Here is a 19,605-nt window from a genome sequence, read left to right on the forward strand (position 1 = left end):
GCACGCAATCTACCAAAGATCGTCTATGTCTCGAGATGATATATCACTCAACAGTAAAAAAAAAAAAAAAAAAAAAAAAACTGACCCGCCTTCCGGATTAGTTTCGCCACAAAATGTGCTTCCCTGGCGGTGTGCCTTCATCATCAAGAAAATAACAACATCATTTCAATTTTTCTGGATTATTTTCCTATCGCTGGCTGGCAAAAACGAAAAGAACAATCTAAAAAACATGCCAAAATTAATCTATCTAGTTGCCTCCTAATCGTATCGTATCCCAAACGTTATTCCTACTTTATGATTCATTACTCGAAGACTACTCTCACAAAACAAAATCTCAAAATTAACTTCTGGGTGTTAAAAATGCTTTCAGCTTGTGTTTAATATGGTCCAAATGAACAATACATGTTTCTAACGGAAGAAAACAGGAGGCCAGCAACTTTTCTCCGCTGACGTTTCTGGTCCCCGGATATACGGGCAGAGTGAGGCATCTTCGCTTTTTATCCTCTCAGACCCTACTAACTTGCGCGCGCAAGCACGCCCGAACACGTCTGTGAATCACAACTGCGCAGTGACTCCGCCGATATCTACTGTATTCACGATTTTTAGATGTTATGATAGCATTATTATTATTTACGAGAATAAATATATTACAATAATTGCCGTTGTCTAACTTTGTCTGGGATACAGAGACTGTGAAACAAAAGCTTTAAGAGTTCCGTGTGTTTTTCTGCGCGATGTCAAGTAACGAACTACAACACCCATGAGCTCATTATGAGGAAGAGACTACTGTAACCTCAGACGTGTTCAACATAAATTGGAGTTTGTGCAGAAGATCCTCAGGAAAAACAAACACTGCTGAATATTTGCCAGAATGCTCTTAATGGGAATTCGCTTCGAGAAGTGACACATTTTGCCAAAAAGCTTTCATTGTCATCATGGGGACCGTTTTTGCCATTGTTCTTGTTTTTGTTGGATGCTGTAGCAATGTGGTGTTTCTGGAGCTACTTGTAAGGTCAGTGACAAACTTGGACTGTTATGGACTGTTTGATCATTTCTGATGCTTCTGTCTTCTCTGTTGCACTGCCAATACAAAACATTATCATAGCTGTAACATTCATATTACTCTGTGATGGCCTGACAACGATTTGTTACTTTATCTAATCAATATCTGTAGCCACTGTTGGGCTAACTCCTACATTTGCATATTTAAAAACAAATGGAAGAACCAAACCCTTTCCAGTAAGCTGTGCACCATTAGCTGGAGGCCTATTGCATGTTGATGCTGGATATTTCCCTGATTTATTCCAGTCTCCCCTGTTGTTTTGCTCTTCAGAGAGTTTCCAGGATGTGGCAACATTGTCACCTTCGCTCAGTTTGCATTCATTGCACTGGAGGGCTTCATCTTCGAGACAAACTTTGGGAGGAAGAAACCAGCGATCCCCATCAGGTAAGAGAGGTGGCTGATGGGGGTTTGAACCTCCTGCCATGGATGAGATGGAGAGCAGACACTCAACCTCTTAAATTCTCTGTTCCAGCAACTATGTGATCATGGTGACCATGTTCTTCACAGTCAGTGTGATCAACAACTACGCCCTCAACTTCAACATCGCCATGCCGCTGCACATGATCTTCAGATCTGTGAGTCCTGCTGTCCGTCTGCTGTTCACCTTCCAGCTCTGAGTGTTTTCCTCCACCCATTACAGACACCTTGGCCTAATCTCCCTGTTTGACTGCTGCCTTGTGTGTGTGTGTGTGTCTTTACAGGGTTCGCTAATCGCTAACATGATCCTGGGCATAATCATTCTGAAGAAAAGGTATCCCTGCAAACTCACAATCCCTTATTGCTTTAACGAACATTTTAGCCTAGGGCCGGGCAATATGGTTGAAATCAATATCACGATAATTGGATTTTTTTTTTCTACATCGATATATATATCACAATATGGCTTTATGCATGTAAAATCACATGTCAAGTAATCAAATTGATGTTCACTGCATTGAACTGCATGGTAATGTTAAGTGTGATGTCAAACAAAACACTGAAATTTTCAAATAATATTCCTTAAGATGTTTCATACCTTGTTTTGTCAGAGTTGTAAAATAAAATGTGCTTTTTGTCATCATTTTACACAACAGAATCACAGTATGATTCCACTGAAAGATGATAAACAATGATACTGAATTATTGCCCAGCCCTATTTTAGCCTAAACCTTTTCTAAATAGAGTCAAGTGTTTGCATGCTTGTGTGTCAGAGTAACAGTCATCCTATTTCAATGCGCTCTTTGATTGCCGTTATTTCTCGTCCTGCAGGTATTCAGCAAGCAAATACCTGTCCATAGTATTGGTTTCAGCTGGCATCTTCATCTGCACCATCATGTCTGCCAAACAAGTGGTGAGTCACCCACTGATGGTGTTGTATAACACATTTTTTTACACATAGTTGGTGGACCTCAAGCAATATAACAGTACAGTTTGTAATGATATGTGCTCTGCTGCAAGCTTTCTGTGATTTGTAATTTTGTTTCTGCAGAGTTCATTCATTCATTCAGTGTTTATTTGAATAGGGACAGATACATAAAATTGTTTGATGTCATAATATGTCATCATAACATTTGTAGCCTAAGCTAATTTACAATGTTTGTCCCTAGAATGTGTCAAATGAAGGTTCAGAGGAGGAAAGTGTCTACGCCTTCATGCACTGGCTTTTAGGTGAGTTCTGGCTGCAGTCAGGCACAGCGAGTCTGTGTTTACTGTGTAGCTTTCATCGCATGACGTCTTTGCTCTAGACTGACTTGCAGTTTGACTTTGTAGTTTGAGGCTCCTCTATAGATAGATACAGGGTTCCTACACGGGCCTGGAAAGTATGGAAATGTACACAAAAAGAATTGGGTGTTTTCCAGGTCTTGAAAAGTTTTAGATTTGTCACTGTGAAGAATAATCTTCATCATCCATGGAGTGATATGGCAGTTAGTAGCGACAAGACGACTACATAAACTGTACTACATAAAATGCATAAAACAATAATCTGGTAGCAGTGATATAAAGAAAAGCATAGAAATGTAACGACTTGTTATATTTTTTTTTAACATTCATCTTCACGGTTTGCCCTGTTACGTTATCAGCAACATAACCACAGTGTCATATAACGGCTTTTCTGTGTTCCCTGTCCCTGCAGGTATTGCCATGTTGACCTTTGCTCTGCTAATGTCTGCAAGAATGGGCATTTTCCAGGAGACGCTGTACAAGCAGTACGGTAAACACTCCAAGGAGGCCCTCTTCTACAATGTGAGTGAAATGTCCTTCAGCTCCAGCATGCAGTTCTCACTCTGAAAGATTCAACCCTCTTCAAGGAAATTCAAGTTCAAAGTTTTTGTTTTGTCAGGGAATGTTTCCTCTAGCAAACTCATTATTTCCCCAACTACAGATTTTTACACAGTGAGCTGTGCAATGTATGAAATGTTACAAGTCAGACCCGGGTTCGAATCTAGCCCGTGGTCATTTGCTGCATGTCCTCCCCTCTCTCTCCCATACCTTCCTGTCTCTCTCTCTCTATCTCTCTGTCAATAAAGCATAAAATGCCAAAAATAAATCTTAAAAAAAAAAAGCTCTTCCCTCTCTTTCACAGCACTGCCTGCCTCTGCCTGGCTTCCTGCTTCTCTCCACAAACATCTACAACCACTCTGTGTACTTCAGCCAGAGCAGTAAGTTGAACTGCTAATATGCTTTATCGATGTATTTGGAGTGTGGAGTTTGCGTGTTCTCCCCGTGTTCGCGTGGGTTTCCTCCCACAGCCCAAACACATGCAGGTCAGGTAGATTGGAGACTCCAAATTTCCCATAGGTGTGAGTGTGTTTGTCCGTCTATCTGTGTTTGCCCTGTGATGGACTGGATTTCCCTACCTTCCCCCCAATGCATGCTGGGATAGGCTCCAGCCACCCCCAGTGACCCTGAATAGTAATAAACGGGTAAAGAGAATGAATGAATGGAAATGTTGGCTATAACATGCCAATATTTTCCAATATATTCTTTTACATTCAGCGTTTAGTGTTGATTTTTTTCATACATGTAAGACAGAAAAGAAGGGATTAAAGGATGATCTGTGACAAAACTGAAGAGTTGAAATTTAACTCCCCAGTGCATGAAATGACCTTAGTCCACTGATCCATGGAGAGACACAAATATCGCTTTAATTCAGACGTGCAGTGACTTCAGAGACACATTCTTGTATTCACAGGAGAATAGGGACGGAAGTGAGTGGAAAGATTGTTTTTGACTGTCTTTAATCTCAGATGTTTTGTTGTGGGAGTGTTCAAAGTTGGGATGTAAATAAAGGTTTTCTCTTGCAGCTCCTGTAGCGCTGCCTGTGATGGGCCTGACCATGCCGGTGCTGTGGATCTACCTTCTGATGAACGTCATCACACAGTATCCTGACAGAAAAACCTTCTTACTGGCTTTTATTTATTTAGCTACTTCTCTATTATACATGAATATTATAATATTGCAGGGACTCAGATATATCTATCGTCTGGGCGCTGCTGTGGTTTGGTGCGCTTACTGTTGTCAGAACTCACTACTATCACATCACTGTTGTCGGGTGAAAACCTTGAACCTCCAAAATGTCAACTTCAAAAATAGCCTTTTTTACAACTATGCATTTTTTTCCCTTTTTATCTAACTGGTTTTGAAAAGGTTTCATAAACCCACAGAGGTGCTTGTAATCCTTCAATTGAAGTTAAAACATGAAAATCACCAAAATTGGAGTTATGATCTCACCTGACTGTGACAATATGATATATAACTCCTGTCTTAATTATAAGATAGATATTCATATTTTTCCAGAATTTCACGTCTTGGTGATAAGATCTTTTTCAGCCAGTAAAAGATCTTATTTTTCAGCCGGAGCAACCATGCTACTAGCTAACATGCTACAGACACACCTAATCTAACAAGCCAACATATCAATATACCAGCGAACATGCAGCTAACAATCAGCCAAAGCAACCATGATAATGTTGGCAGTCTGGGAGTTTACACTGTTTTTTTTTTACTGTTGCACTCATTGTATGTTGCTCTGGTTTCCTCCATTTCCTGTTGTAGCCTTTAACCGCCTTCCTCAGGTACGTGTGTATCCGCGGCGTCTTCATCCTGACCACAGAGTGCGCCTCGCTGACGGTCACCTTGGTGGTGACGCTGAGGAAGTTCCTCAGCCTCATCATCTCCATCCTGTACTTCCAGAACCCCTTCACGGCGTGGCACTGGGTCGGCACGGCTGTGGTGTTCCTGGGCACGCTGCTGTACACGGAGGTGTGGAGCAGCGTGCGGACGGCCCTGCGGGGGCCGGAGGTGAAGGAGAAGAAGGCGCAGTGAGGGAGGAGGGAGAGGGGAGAAGGGAGAAGGGACTGGTCGCATGGAGAGAGCTTCTGCACTGGAGCGGTGTGTCGGTCACGGACCTCAAGGCTGTTCTAGTTTTTTTTTCTCACCCAGCTGTTGCAGCAAGCCCAGTATTATTTTAGATGGTTTACTTTCTATGAGTAACAGAGGTGGGGACTCGAGTCACATGACTTGGACTCGAGTCACAAATGTAACTGCTTGAGACTTGACTCTGCATGAGGAGAATACTTGAGACTTGACTTGGGTTCTGGTGACTAGGGACTTGACTTTGACTTGAAAAGGTTGACAGAAGATCTTGTGTATGTGTAAATAACTCTGATTTTTTTTCAACCAGACAACTGAATTTAAATTTTCTGAATTTGTATGGATTTGAACTTATTGAATGATTATAGAAATCAAACTCATGATGCTCTTACCAAGTTTCTTTTATTCTATTAAAACGATATTGCATTGAAAAGTCCTAGATATTTAGTTTTCTTTAAGATATTAAATTGATACTGGACTCTTGATTTGTTCTGATTTGACTCTGTGTTCTACATTTACACTTTAGACTTGACATTAATGACATGGACTTGACTTGACTTGGTAATCTACATTTAGACTTGAGACTTGATTTAAGACTTGTGCCTAAAGACTTGAGATTGACTCGGGACTCGAGCAAAGACAACTCCGTCACACCTCTGATGAGTAATGTTTTTCATTTTGTTTTCATAGGCTACTTGATTATGCAATGTGGATTATAGGTAAAAGATCACTCCAACCCCCCCAAGAACTACATTACTAGAAATACCTCACCAGCACTCCACATATGCAAAATCATGGAAAGTTTACAACTTAATTTTGTCAGTTTTGTTTGGTTGGTTTGGTTATTTATTTAGATCATTTTCTAAATGTGAGAGGACTTTGTGATTTGTTCTGTATTAACATCAATGTCAGTAGCGTTTCTCTGAACACCATAAATATGCTGTTGTATAGACAAAATACAGGTGGAGCCAGGATGACTGGGAATATTGCAGACTGGGTTGAAATACAGAGCGATAATTCATGGATTATCGTTGTAACGGTGCTGGGTATCTGTGGTTTGGGGCTTTCTCGTGTGTCCTAGTTGAATTTGTCTGTCTCAGGTGTTTTGGACCAATATTTATCAACAGGAAACATGTACATGTTGTACCTTAATAAATCATGACACCCATACCTGCCAACTGAAATAAACATGACAATAGTGACAAATGTAGATTATCTGTAATCTAATTGAGTCTCCATGTCTGCAAGATTGAGCATTTTATAGGAATAAAGTGTCAGAAACAAGCTGTGTATTTTGCATGGGACTGTTGTTTTTTTTTCTTCTTGGGAACACGATGTTCATCTACACATTCTCCTCGAGACCGGCGACCAATCCAGAGAAGAGTTGTTCAACTCCCATTTCCTCTCATCCAATGGGAGCTGCCGTTGTTCACGTCTCACAAGTGGGAAGGGCAGATTCTTGCAGCTGTGTTTGGGGTTTTCTTTACTCTGCTGAGGAAGATACCCACGTTGTGCAGGAAATATTTTTGCCATAATCGCCCAGTCCCGACTGTAATAGTGTAGGCCGAGCTGCGGGTGAGCATGGGGAACAGCTCGAGCCACCTCGCCTATGAAGACGATGGTGAAGGCGGCGGAGTTACTTTTGTGAAGGGCATCCGGGTGAGTGCAGAGGGAAACTTTACTGGCAACATTATAACTCCTGCAGCTGCAAAACCGAGTCCTGTTTCGGGGAAAAAAATAGGTTTATTCCACATTGTATCTGAGTTGCACCATCTAAATAGCATTTACAGGGTTACCGACAAGGAAAATTGTATTAGTATTCAGCGTCATTTGCAATTCTGGCAAATCTTTTAATTATGTTCCCTGATCAGTGATATGTAAATTATAATGTAATCAACTTGCTCTCACGTTTGTTGTTAATTTACACAAAGTCTGTGGCTTTATAAAGCGTCTCGGCGTGTAAAAGTATAGGTGTGGGTGTTGCAGTTAGGGTTAGTTAAATATAGATCATGGTTGTTGCCCCACACACAGAATGGAGCTTTTTTTTCTTTTTTAATAAGAAAACACTCTTTTCTACCTGAATAATATTTTTGTATGACTGGAAACGGCAGTTCGGTTATAATGTTTTCCCAATCTTGGAGATGGCAAAAAAAAAAACAAGGATTTGTGCACATCATCATATAACTTCAGGGTCATTGAGCAACCTGTGGTCTTTATCGACCTCTATCGGCGACAGATAGGAATTGCAACAAAATAGATCGAACCCTCCATGAGTGATGCCCTCCAATGGACACAAACAAGTCACATTTTCCCACTAGAGACGAGTCAGCTAGCTAATTAGAGCAGAGATCCAACTGAAACATCTATTGAAGAGGTAATATATCACCATGCAAAATACAGTACAGGTACAGGCCGAAAAGTGAGTTTTGAAAGCCAGAAATCTCGGCACCTGGCGATCGCTGAGTCATTGGTATTGAACAACAACCCTGGTGGTGATTTTGTGCTACGGGGCAGTAAAAACTCATTGCCCCGTTTTAAAAGCATCATATAAAATAAAAGCAGATGATTGATAAAGTCCTCTTTTATGTTGACAGCTGTCGGACAAAGTCGTCAACCGAATGAGAGAGTCTCAGAAGGTTGTGAGTCCTCCGCCTGCTCCCTCACACTCACCTGAACCAGCAGCTCCAGTTCCCGCTCCCTCTGTCGAGCACTTGTTGCCACTTCTGGCTCCTCCTCCTCCTCTTTCTCCTCCACCCATCCCCACCTACCTCCCTCCTCAGGAGCCAGCCCCTTCCCCTCCACCTGCCCCTGCACCAGTTGAACCCGCTCAGCCCGTGAAACTCGTCCCCCCTCCCCCTGTTAAGTTTCACTCCCCTCCTCCCGCCTCTGTGGAACCCGTAGTCCTTGCTCCACCCGTAGAGCCAAAACCTCCACCTCCGGCCGACCCTGTTGTCTCAGCCACACCTCCCGCTCCGGCCGTTGACCCCGACGTGCCATCCAAAGCTTTCGTAGAAACGGTCGTCCCACTTGTGGAGCCTGTTGCTCCATCGGTGCTTGTGGAACCTGAAACTCCTCCATCTCCTCCTCCTCCAGTAGTCCTCCCTTCTCCTCCTCCACCAGAACCTGTTGAATCCTTTATCCAGCTCCATGTAGAGCCAGAAGCCCTGTCTGCACCCCTAGTAGCAGAACAGTGCGTTGAGCCTGCTGTCCTGTTTCCACCCATAGAGCCTGTAGCCCCGCCTACACCTGTAGAACCCTTAACTCTACCTGAACCCACAGCTCCTGCTTGTCCCGCTGAACTTGTGGAACCTACACTTGTAGCTGCTCTCATTGAACCTGCTGCCATAGCTCCCTCTGTTGAATCTGTTGTCCCAGTTGTACCAGTTGAATCTGTTGTCCCAGTTGTACCAGTTGTCCCACTTGTACCAGTTGAACCTGTTGTCCCAGTTGAACCTGTAGAACCTGTTGTACCTGTTGTCCTATCCATCCTACCAGTGGAACCAGTTCATTCTACCCTCGGTGAGTCTGATACCTTTGCCGCTGCTGCTCTTCCTGGTCCTGAGCCTGGAGTTTCACCTATACTGGTCGAGCCGATAGACCCGACCCGCTCTGTTGAGACTATTCCAGTTGAGCTTGTAGTTTCACCTCCTCTAGTTGAGACTATTCCAGTTGAGCCTGTAGTTTCACCTCCTCTAGTTGAGACTATTCCAGTTGAGCCTGTAGTTTCACCTCCTCTAGTTGAGACTATTCCAGTTGAGCCTGTAGTTTCACCTCCTCTAGTTGAGACTATTCCAGTTGAGCCTGTAGTTTCACCTCCTCTAGTTGAGACTATTCCAGTTGAGCCTGTAGTTTCACCTCCTCTAGTTGAGACTATTCCAGTTGAGCCTGTAGTTTCACCACCTCTAGTTGAGACTATTCCAGTTGAACCAGTAGTTTCATCTCCTCTAGTTGAGACTATTCCAGTTGAGCCTGTAGTTTTACCTCCTCTAGTTGAGACTATTGCAGTTGAGCCTGTAGTTTCACCTCCTCTAGTTGAGACTATTGCAGTTGAGCCTGTAGTTTCACCTCCTCTAGTTGAGACTATTGCAGTTGAACCCGTAGTTTCACCTCCTCTAGTTGAGACTATTCCAATTGAACCAGTAGTTTCACCTCCTCTAGTTGAGACTATTGCAGTTGAAGCTGTAGTTTCACCTCCTCTAGTTGAGACTATTGCAGTTGAAGCTGTAGTTTCACCTCCTCTAGTTGAGACTATTGCAGTTGAAGCTGTAGTTTCACCTCCTCTAGTTGAGACTATTCCAGCTGCACCTGAATTCCCACCTGCCACAGTTGAGACAGTTCCAGCTGAGCCTGTAACTTTACCTACTCCAGCTGAAAGCATGCTATTTCAGTCTGTTGAGTCACCTGCTCCTTGTGAACCGATTTCCTTTCCCACGCCTCCACTCGCAGAACTGACACCACCCTCAGTTGCACCTCCTCCACCTCCTGCTGAGCCTGTAGCAGCGCCCCCTCCTGCCCCCACTGCCCCACCTGCACCTGAGCCCATTTTCGAAGAGTCTCCCCCTCCCTGTCACTCTATGGAGCTGGTTGTCCTGCCCACTGATCCACCTGTAAGTGAACCCATTGTAGAACCCGTAGCCCCCCCTCCACCCGATCCCGCCCCACCGGCTGAGGAGCCCGCTGTGGCCCCGTCTCTCCCCCCCATCGTTGAAGTCATGATCCCTGTCGTCTCCTCGGTGCCACCACCTGCACCAGGTGAGCCTGTTTTTCCTCATCACCGAGGAAGAACTGCAAGAACTAGCAGTTTGAAAAAAATCTGCAAAATTGTGCATACTACTATGTTTCTTATTCTTTTTCACAAATTGATATATTGCCTCGCCAGCTTCTCCTGAGGTGGTTGAGGAAGAGTTGAGGAGGAAGATCAAAGAGGAGCTGCAGAGAGGACTGGAGCTGGAGATGAGCCAGAAGAAGCAGGAGCTTCAGCAACAGTGAGGACAGAGCAGCAGCAAATCTAACAGTGAACACAGACTTTGACTGAGTTCATGTCGTAACTCAGAGTGTGTCTGGTTGTCTGTCTTCGTGTCCCTTGTGTGTCTGCCTGTGTCTGTGTGCAGGCTGGAGGAGGTGAAGGCCCAGGCGAGAGCGCAGGCCAAGGCAGCAGCCCAGGCGCAGGTGGATGAGCAGGTGAAGAAGACGCTGGAGGCGGAGAAGGCCGCCCACATGGAGAACCTGAAAGACGCCATCATGAAGGAGCGCATGAAGACCGAGGATGAGAGGCTCATGGCTCAGCTCTACGTAAGCACAAGAAGAGAGATGCATGACCTGTGTGTGTCACAGTCTGTGTTGTTTTCTATTTTAAGAACTTGGATATTGTTTGTGAGTTTACTCAAAACTATCGTCTTATACGTCCAGAGTGTGTGTGGTGCAGAAAGGCTTCCTCACAGAAAACTGGTGTTGCTCACATGAGTTGTTATACCTAATAATCATAGTGGCAAAACGCTGTTTATGCTTGTTATATTAGCATGAGGCTTTGACAGCACTGCAGTGTGTTCACATGTTTTCCTGCGTTTAGCGTGTTGGCTTTGCTCTGTTTTGCATGTCAAATAGGTTTGACTATTCTAAGAGCAAACTTCCTTACCCTTGTTTCTGATCAGCTTGGCTGCCTCACGCTGCTTATCTAGATTACTGGACTGGCCTCTGATCAGTTAGTGGCTGCTTACTGGTAATCTGCCAGCATGACTGGTTCAGCTCCAAGACTTCAAAGTGCCCTTGTGCTTGCCTCTGTACTGAAAAGGGAATGATGGAGGTTTCAGTTTCTTCGTCAAGCTGGAAAGATGAAATTCTCTCCTATTCTTACTGTGCCTCTTTTTCTTTCTTGCCCTGTTGCCTTGTTTCAGTGGATGGAGCTTAAGGTAAGATGGGACAGTATTCCTTCATGCATGGCTTACTCTTTCACTTTCACCCTCTTCTACACGCTATAAGCAGTTTTGCCCCCAACTGTTTTTAGCAGCATATTATCTCCTTTAAAATAGAAAAAGATAAAATGAAACTCGATTGATCACCACGGAGGAATTTGATATCACGGAATGTTATAAGATGAAACTTGGTATTGGTATGAAGGTATATTCATGATTTGGTTTATTAGAGGTGTGCTGATATCATTATAAACATGTTGGGCCTTCCACTCCAGATGTAGCTCGTATCAGAAGGATATTGTGTTCCCTCCTCAGGCCCATAAACTGGATGAGACGGAGAAAGATCTGAAGAAACAGGACACTCTCTTCAGGGAACATGTTGCAAAACTTGAAGCAAAGGTCAGTGACATTTTGATAGTATTCCCCTTTCCCATTTCTCGTCTTGGTTTACTTTAAGTCGCTGTGCACATACCTCCACATTCCTTTACAAATGCCAACTTGATTGTATGATTTGAAGGTGATATTTTCTCTTGCTGGTGATGTGAAATGTTTTTTCCACTTTGACAGAGTGCTGAGTTTTACAAAGTCACCACTGAGAACTTCCAGAAGGGCAAAGAGGAGACGCACAACCGTTTTGCGTAAGTTAAAAATCACTGTATTCGTGTATATTGTTACGTCCTCAAAACCATGGCTCGCTCAAAAAGAGGACACAACATACAACCATATGACCCAAGCTTTAAAATGAGCAAAAATAATGTATTTTTACCGATGAAAATCCCAAAAGCTGCAAAAACTGCACTACTGGGCCTCCTTCCCCAAAAGGAAGAGGGAACAGAAAACGACTACAAAATAAGCTGCAAGTGGGAGTGCCGTCTGTGTCTCCAAACACACCAGTCATCTTTATAGGCCTGCACCCAAAGGTGCTAACGAGTACGCCGACTGTCATCAGCTACACCTAAAGAAGGCGACAGGAGAGGAGAGAAAAGAGGAAAGAAACAGGGCAGGGGAGCGCATAACAATAAGTACAATAAATATGTACAAATTTGACTTTATGGTAATGGTGCGCAAACATATTGACAACTTATATTATGCATTACAGTTAGTAACACATTACACTGACACATGGTACAAGGACAAGGACACAAGCAACAGTGCAAGTCATACAAAAGACGATAGACTAGTGTAATCGTTTCACACACAGTCCTGCTGTTTACTGCCCAAACAAGGCAGACTCGTCTGATAACATGATGTTGGATGTTTCTTTTCTGTGTCTTTCTTTTTCCAGTCGTTTCGATATCAAGCCGGTCTGTGGAGACTTGCAGAGTCAGATCCTGAAATGCTTCAGGGAAAACACAGGCAAGACCCTCTCCTGCTCGGCCATTGCCTCTGCCTACATGCAGTGTGTGGACAACGCCAAGAAAGTACGACTCAAGTCTCGTCTTATATTCTTTTCTGATTCCTCTATGTAACATCTAGAATTTATTTGTGTCTTTCTCCCCATTCACTCCCTCTTATTGTATCACTCACCTTTTTATTATTTATTCTCCCCTCCATCTCCAGAATAAGTTGAGCACTGGAGGTTAAAACGGGCCGCTCGATGAGGACAGCCTTGTGTCTCACTGATGCCGTTACTGCTACACCAAAGGAAAAGCAATGTACAGCAGCATTCAACTAACGGACACTTCAGCCTTTTCGTATATCTGGGAGAAAGTCCTATCGACTCGGGCTGACCTTTTCTGATGTAGTCAAGGCTAGTAATCACATCTGATCTGATACTGGTGTCAGAAACTGTAGGGGCTTGGTGTTTAAGTGGAGGAAAACTCAATGCCCTACAACCTCCTTGGGATGTTTTAAAAAAAAAAATAGTGCCATTACCACAACAATAGGAGATGGATCACTTCTGCCTTCAAATGTGTGTCTTTCTGAACCGGGCAAACACAACATACCAATCGAGGGTTTAAGTTTGTTTGATTTTAAGGTTTCATTTTGACAGTATGAATTCAAGCAAGGTGTTTGTGTGAGATGTGTATTGAAAGATGTGTTGCTGAATCAGTATGTACCCGTGCCTTAAAGCTATGAAGGCCAATCATCAGATTAAGATTGCAGATGCATGGAAGGACTGTAACCCAGCAGAGTGTAAAGTAACGTGGTAAACACTTATTTAAGGATGCTCTATTGTAAATACACTATTGAAGGCAGTTTTCTTATTTTGACTTCAAAGCCTGGTGCATGGAATAAATAAACTACACTGGTCTGAATAAATTGTGTTGTACAATTGTGTTGTTTGTTGCAGTTTGACTAAATGTTTTAGCAATTATAGGTGATTGCTGCCCTCTGGTGGAATGAAATCAAGTCAAGGAATGGATTATTTAGTAAAGAGAAGCCTTCTATATCAGCCATAAAATAACGAAGTTGTATTGCTATTGTATTGGTGTGACCGTTATTAGCTTGTAGTTAAAAAGTGGTACAAAACTCCTATTGAACATTGTTATTATAGAGTAAATCCTTATGAAAAAGAACTGTAGTAATCCTTTAATAAATTTTAGAAGGATGTTTTAAAAATATTAGAAGTATAATATCCTATAGGAATAGGAACAGTGATGTCACAGGAGCTAAAACATAACGTAAATTATCATAAATACACTCAAAACTCACTATTGAGTACTCATAGGAATATTACAGGAACATTATAGTGATTTTTTTCGTTAGGGAAGAGTTGTGCTTATTTGAAGTTGTTCCGCAGCAAAGCTGATTTTAGTACAGGCAGATGGGTTACCTTCTTCTTTAAAGTTTTCACACGCGTTCTTCCCCTTTTCGTGATTGGGGAAAAACCCTGGGACCCTTCGTGAATAGTCTTCCCTATAGTCTACCGTATAGTCTTATGTACCACACTTCATCCCACAGCAGGGTGGACGCAACGCACCTGCAAATCGAGATGCCTCTGAAATCCGAAGTGTAAGTTTTAGTTATTGTTTTTTATTATTAGAGTGCGTGTGTCAGATAAACAGATCGCAACCTGTGGATGAAGCGTCGCACGCTTGTTCCAGCATCTGCATCCTAGATGATGTTGCGCAGGTTAAATTTCACCGAGGAAGGTCTTGACTGTGTCGGGCGTTTGTCGCTGTCATGGTCGCGTTTGGCAAAGGTAAAAAACAAATTTGGCGACTAAAAAGTTCGTATTTCAGTTCTGCGCCATAATATTTTAAGGAGATTAGTTTGGTTACGAAAAATCACTATATAATATTCCTCTAGGGACTTCTCGTTTTGCTGCGATGTTTATCCTTCCACATTGTAATGGGCCTTTTTCGTAACGGAGAATCGACTTTCAAAATAATTCTGAAATCACTTTAATATTTTTGGATGAAGAGAGATCATCAGGAAAAACTGCTGAAATCCTGAATAGTTAAATCCAGTTAAGTTGTTTTTGTTGTTGTTGTGGATGATGATGATGATGGTGATGATGATGATGATGATGATGATGATGATGATGGTGGTGGTGCAGATGTTAGTGTTGCTCTTGTCAGGTCTGTGTTGCAGCAGTTACAAAGGCTATTTCTTGAATTCATATGATAACACATAAAACATATGGTGGCATACTAAAATGTCTTTTTGATGTTCACTGATGGACAACAACATCAGGAGGCAGAGAGATGTGTGAGAGAGCTTTTCTATAGGCTACTGCATCAAGGCTGAGCATTTCAGATGCATTTTGTATCAACTGTCCTATATCAGATCATTATTGTTCTTTTGGGGTTTTTTTATCTATGTAGGCTAATAACACTATTTTACTGTAAGAACAACACTTTTCAAATCACTCTAGTTGTCACATTAATATACTGTCTTAGCTCATCACTCTGTTTAGACATTGACATTTATGTGTGATGATGTCAGACATGTATATTAATCCAGTAGGGATGGGACAATATGCTTATCTTGCGATATGCAATATGGGGTTCACAATTTGATACAATCATGATAAGATGTAATAAATAAAAGTTATGTGCAGTGTTATATTTATTTATAAGCCACAAATCTTTCTAGCAATGGCTTGATAGAATGTAAACAACAATTTAAAAACGTCATTACAAAGTGCAAATAACATAAGCTAATATGGATGGAGAGCTTGTGAAATTGTAATGGGCAAACCATCTGATTTGTGATTGCTACAGCAGAATAACATGGAGCTAATAAAGTTACTGCGATTTATTTTCTTGCCCCACGATACATATTGTCACATTTTTGTAATGTGATATATTGAATTTCGATATATTGTCTCATCCCTATAATCCAGGGAAGGTTTTCAGCACCGCCCTGCCTCACATTCATATTGTTATACACATGCCCACCTGGCAGCTGCCTAGTACAACCAGTCTGCTGTTAGCCATTGAGCGACCTCTACTGGAGCAGTTTTGAGGTTAAGTGCCTTGCTCAGCGGTACCTCAGTGGTAATTGTCCAGGGATTCATACCGGAGACCTTTAGATTACCATTACCCAGTTTCATCACCCTGTTTCTCACCTATTTGGCACCAGGAGGATGATACTGGATTATTTATACTGGGTGGTAAAGCCATTCCACTCTGCAGAACCCACAGTGACTGGGAGGTTTTATGAGACAATCTTAGAAAATGTCTTCATATCCTCCGAGGATTTCCCTCGTGCCACATCACCCACCCTCCCACCCGTGGAAGAGATTAGAGCCGGCTCAGGCTCATGGCAGCCAAAGATTAAGAGCTCTGTCTTGAGTTTTAATGTCACTGTCGCGCAGGCATCTGCCCTCATGATTTCAAATTATCACTCCTGAGCAGCCTGGCTCCAACTTCTTACACCGGCTGCAGGACTGGTGTGATAGCAAGAAAGCCCAGAGTATCAGGAGCGGCTTATATGGGCGCTGGTGAAGATCAAACCATCCCTGTCTGTCACAAAGTTCCCCTCTGTCCACCCACTGCATTGGGATAAACAGGGATTGGGGCTATGTAATGAACTGAATTGAGAATGCATGGTAAATTTCAATTCAATCCCTGGAGTTGGAATTGGAAACAGAGTTGAATTCCATGAAATTCCACTTCTAAGAGAGGTTGTCTTGACTTGCTGAACATTATAAATCAAACATGAATCAAATAAAAGACAAGTTAAACAGATCAAATCAAACATTCAATCATAATGTATGTATTATGATTACATTTTATGCATCAAATAACACCTGAAAGGTACCTTTAACATTTTATGATATTCAGTATTGATAACACTCAGATATGTGGTAAGAAAAAAACATGGAATTTCACATAATTTCATTGATTTCAATTCAATGAAATTCCAATTCAGTTCCAATTCTGTTTCCTCAGTTCGATTTTTCCTGAGTTGAATTGGCATTGATGACCTCATTCATGAACTGACCCCCAACCAAAAACATGAAAGTGGACACTCTGGTATATAACTCTGTCACCAGTAGAGGGCCCTCCGCCTGGGACTATGGGTCCCTACGGGTAACTTTCCCTTTTCATGTGTAATCCAGTAAGGGAGAGTGGTATTCCCTGCTGCTAGAGCCGCTCTTTCATCATTCCTCAGAGGACTGGTTGTATTTGTGTTCGGTGACTGATCACTTGCCATTCGTGCTATAAAGAGCGAAACTCTTGTCATTTGTGTCAGACATTATAATACATCTATAACATATCTGATTACTATGTAGCCCAGTGCACTGAGTCGCTCCATGTGTCTCTGTAGGTCTATAGGTGTGAATGGTGTTCATTCCCGGTGTAATTTCACCTCTAACTTGGGCATATTTCTCTTCTTTTGAAAAAAAAAATCAGGTAACTAGAGCAACCCATGTTTGTTTACGTGTGCTTCAGATTCTAAGTACACCATGTGCTGCTTGATATAAAGAGGAAGTGTGTGTGTGTGTGTGTGTGTGTGTGTGTGTGTGTGTGTGTGTGTGTGGTTTGATGGGTGCATGCACATTGCTGGTGTCGGGTGAAAACCTCATAACTCAAATTTTGATGATGACCTTAAATTGAAGGATTACATATTCCTCTATCGTCTGAGACTGTTCTAGCATTATGTAAGTATACTTATATAAGTTAACTTAATAAGTTATACCATTCGGCTTATGAAACACTTTCAGAACACATTGGATAAACTGAAAAATGGTCGTCAAGCTAAAAACAAGGCTGTTTTTCTTAGTTCCTGAAAAGTTGCCATTTTGGAGATGAAAGGTTTTCACCCAATAACAGTGATATGGTTTCTGTGTGTAGCAACTACAAGTTTTAGACTATTGCCATTGCTTTGACCTTACATCATTGGAATTTAGGATTTTGACATAGCTTCCATTATAAATAAATCATTTGATTTTATCAGATATTATAATAGTTCCATTTACGACATGTCCACGCCTTTAAGGAGACCTATTACTAATAGTGATGGATTGAAGAAGACATTAAAATGTTTGTTTAACCAAGGCAGTTTAGAGCATCAGCCTCTTACAGCCCATCTACTGTACAAGAAGGCCAGAAAGCAAAACAGAAGAGAAGTTGTGGTCTGGAGACCAGACTTGACGTCAAGTTCCTTCATTAGCCATAGAGGAAGCAGTGGCCAACTCGCCAATGTTTATCTGTGGCTTTTTGGGTTTATGCAGAAGAGTGTTTTTTTTGGTGTGTTATACTTGACGTAATTGCGTTGGAGTACACCCAGGCTGTTTGAAAATAGGACTAGTCTACACCTATCTGTGTGTTTGTGTGCATGTAATCTGTTTTTACTATCTTGTGGGGTCCACACAAAAAATTGAAAACCTGGAAAAATGGTCTCTTGTGAGCACCGTTTTCCTAACTTCATCAGAAATATTATTTGTTGGATTGTTAGGTGTTAGCCTTTTTTCTCACTTCGCATAGATCATGGATTGAATTTATCTTTATCTTAACTGCTTGTAAATGTAAATATGACCAGTTCACAGATTTGTAAAGTTCATGTTTTTAACTTAGACGACAAGAATAAAAATACAGAGGCAAAGTCCAGAGATTAACAGCAGAAAAAAGCCTGTGTTCTCCTTCAGACTCTGTGCTCGCTCTTGGATGAAGAGGAACTTTCCTCTAAAGCGCTGCTGCTTCTCTCATCAGAGTCCTTCCTCTTCTCACTGCGACTTCCCTCCCTCCTCAAGACTCTGGTCCTTCATGTCCGTGGTCACAGTACAGATCACAGACAGGATCATCTGCCCCTCCAGACTGTAGTCAGACACTCTCCATCTGCCGCCGATTTCGCTTCCATCGGGCGAACACACAGGGGAGATGACTCTCACAAACTGCCTCCCCTCACACTCCACAAGGCTGAAGTGGTTCCTGGGGTTAGCCAGGGCCTCCATGTCGATCTGCTCCGGGTGGATTGAAGTCACCACCAGCAGTTCGTTGGTTGCTTGGTGATCTCCCTGCCCCTCGGCTCCAGCTGTCGCCACTGAGGTTAGGATTGAGTTCCTTGGTCGATCCGCCTGACCGGTTGACATCAGGACTCCTGCATGTGCTGGTGGCTGACTGCGGGAAGGTGTGCTGAGCTGCCGCACACACAGCCTTTCCTGCTGCCACATTTGCTCCAAATGCTCATTGCCTCTGTGGGGCCGGAGGTAGATTGCAGGCATGCAGGTGGCCAAGGCCTTCATCTGGCCATAAGTCAGATCAGAGGACCTGAGGTTGGACACTTGCATCTTGATGAACTGTGGCTTTGGCCGTGCAAGGTCACCACCTGCATATACCAGAAGAGAGAGATTGAAAAATGTTTCTGTCGGATGAAAACCTCGTAACTCCAGTATTGGTGATTTGAATTTTTTATCTTCAATTGAAGGATTACATGCTCCTCTATGTGTTGAGAACATTCTACAACACCTTTGGTTTATGAAACCATTTCAAAACCAATTAAGCTAGATGAACTCAAAACTGCAGGGCTGTCAAGGTGAAATCAAGGCTGTTTTTCTTAGCTCCTGAAAAGTTGACATTTTGGAGATGCAAGGTTTTCATCCAACAACAGCAATAGGTAGCGATAGGATTCTATGTGTAGCTTAGTAACTACAAGTTTAGAGCATTTAGCTAACCCTGCCTCATTTTCAGTCTTACTGTAGTAAGTAGATTATTGCCATTGGTTTGACCTCATATCACTGGAATTTGAGATTTTGGCATAGCTTCCATTAGAAATAAATCATTTAGCTACATTTTGGAGATACAAGGTTTTCACATGACAACAGTGATATAAAGCTACAGCTCCAGTATCTCATCTGTACAAGCACTTGAAAGGCTAACGTTA

The 19,605-nt window shown here is 42.4% G+C and overlaps 2 protein-coding genes across 2 annotated transcripts; both read left to right on the forward strand.

The window, feature by feature from the left end:
• Positions 1–558: 558 nt before the first annotated feature.
• slc35b4 (solute carrier family 35 member B4) lies at positions 559–6,700 on the forward strand. The gene is made up of 10 exons (XM_071897569.2): positions 559–1,012; positions 1,334–1,447; positions 1,536–1,638; positions 1,765–1,814; positions 2,312–2,393; positions 2,650–2,710; positions 3,177–3,286; positions 3,627–3,702; positions 4,348–4,423; positions 5,119–6,700. Exons 1-10 carry the CDS (start codon positions 936–938, stop codon positions 5,366–5,368), a joined length of 999 nt encoding a protein of 332 aa, XP_071753670.2. The 5' UTR covers positions 559–935; the 3' UTR covers positions 5,369–6,700.
• Positions 6,701–6,899: 199 nt separating this feature from the next.
• On the forward strand, positions 6,900–13,590 carry chchd3b (coiled-coil-helix-coiled-coil-helix domain containing 3b). Its single transcript, XM_078283140.1, has 9 exons — positions 6,900–7,075; positions 8,011–8,935; positions 9,863–10,168; positions 10,296–10,401; positions 10,528–10,708; positions 11,644–11,727; positions 11,896–11,966; positions 12,614–12,749; positions 12,889–13,590. The coding sequence occupies exons 1-9, from the start codon at positions 6,998–7,000 to the stop codon at positions 12,910–12,912; spliced, it is 1,911 nt and encodes a 636-aa protein (XP_078139266.1). The 5' UTR covers positions 6,900–6,997; the 3' UTR covers positions 12,913–13,590.
• The last annotated feature ends 6,015 nt before the right edge of the window (positions 13,591–19,605 follow it).

This window comes from Centroberyx gerrardi, chromosome 4 (genome assembly GCF_048128805.1).
Source record: "Centroberyx gerrardi isolate f3 chromosome 4, fCenGer3.hap1.cur.20231027, whole genome shotgun sequence".
In the NCBI taxonomy this organism is placed as follows: domain Eukaryota; kingdom Metazoa; phylum Chordata; class Actinopteri; order Beryciformes; family Berycidae; genus Centroberyx; species Centroberyx gerrardi.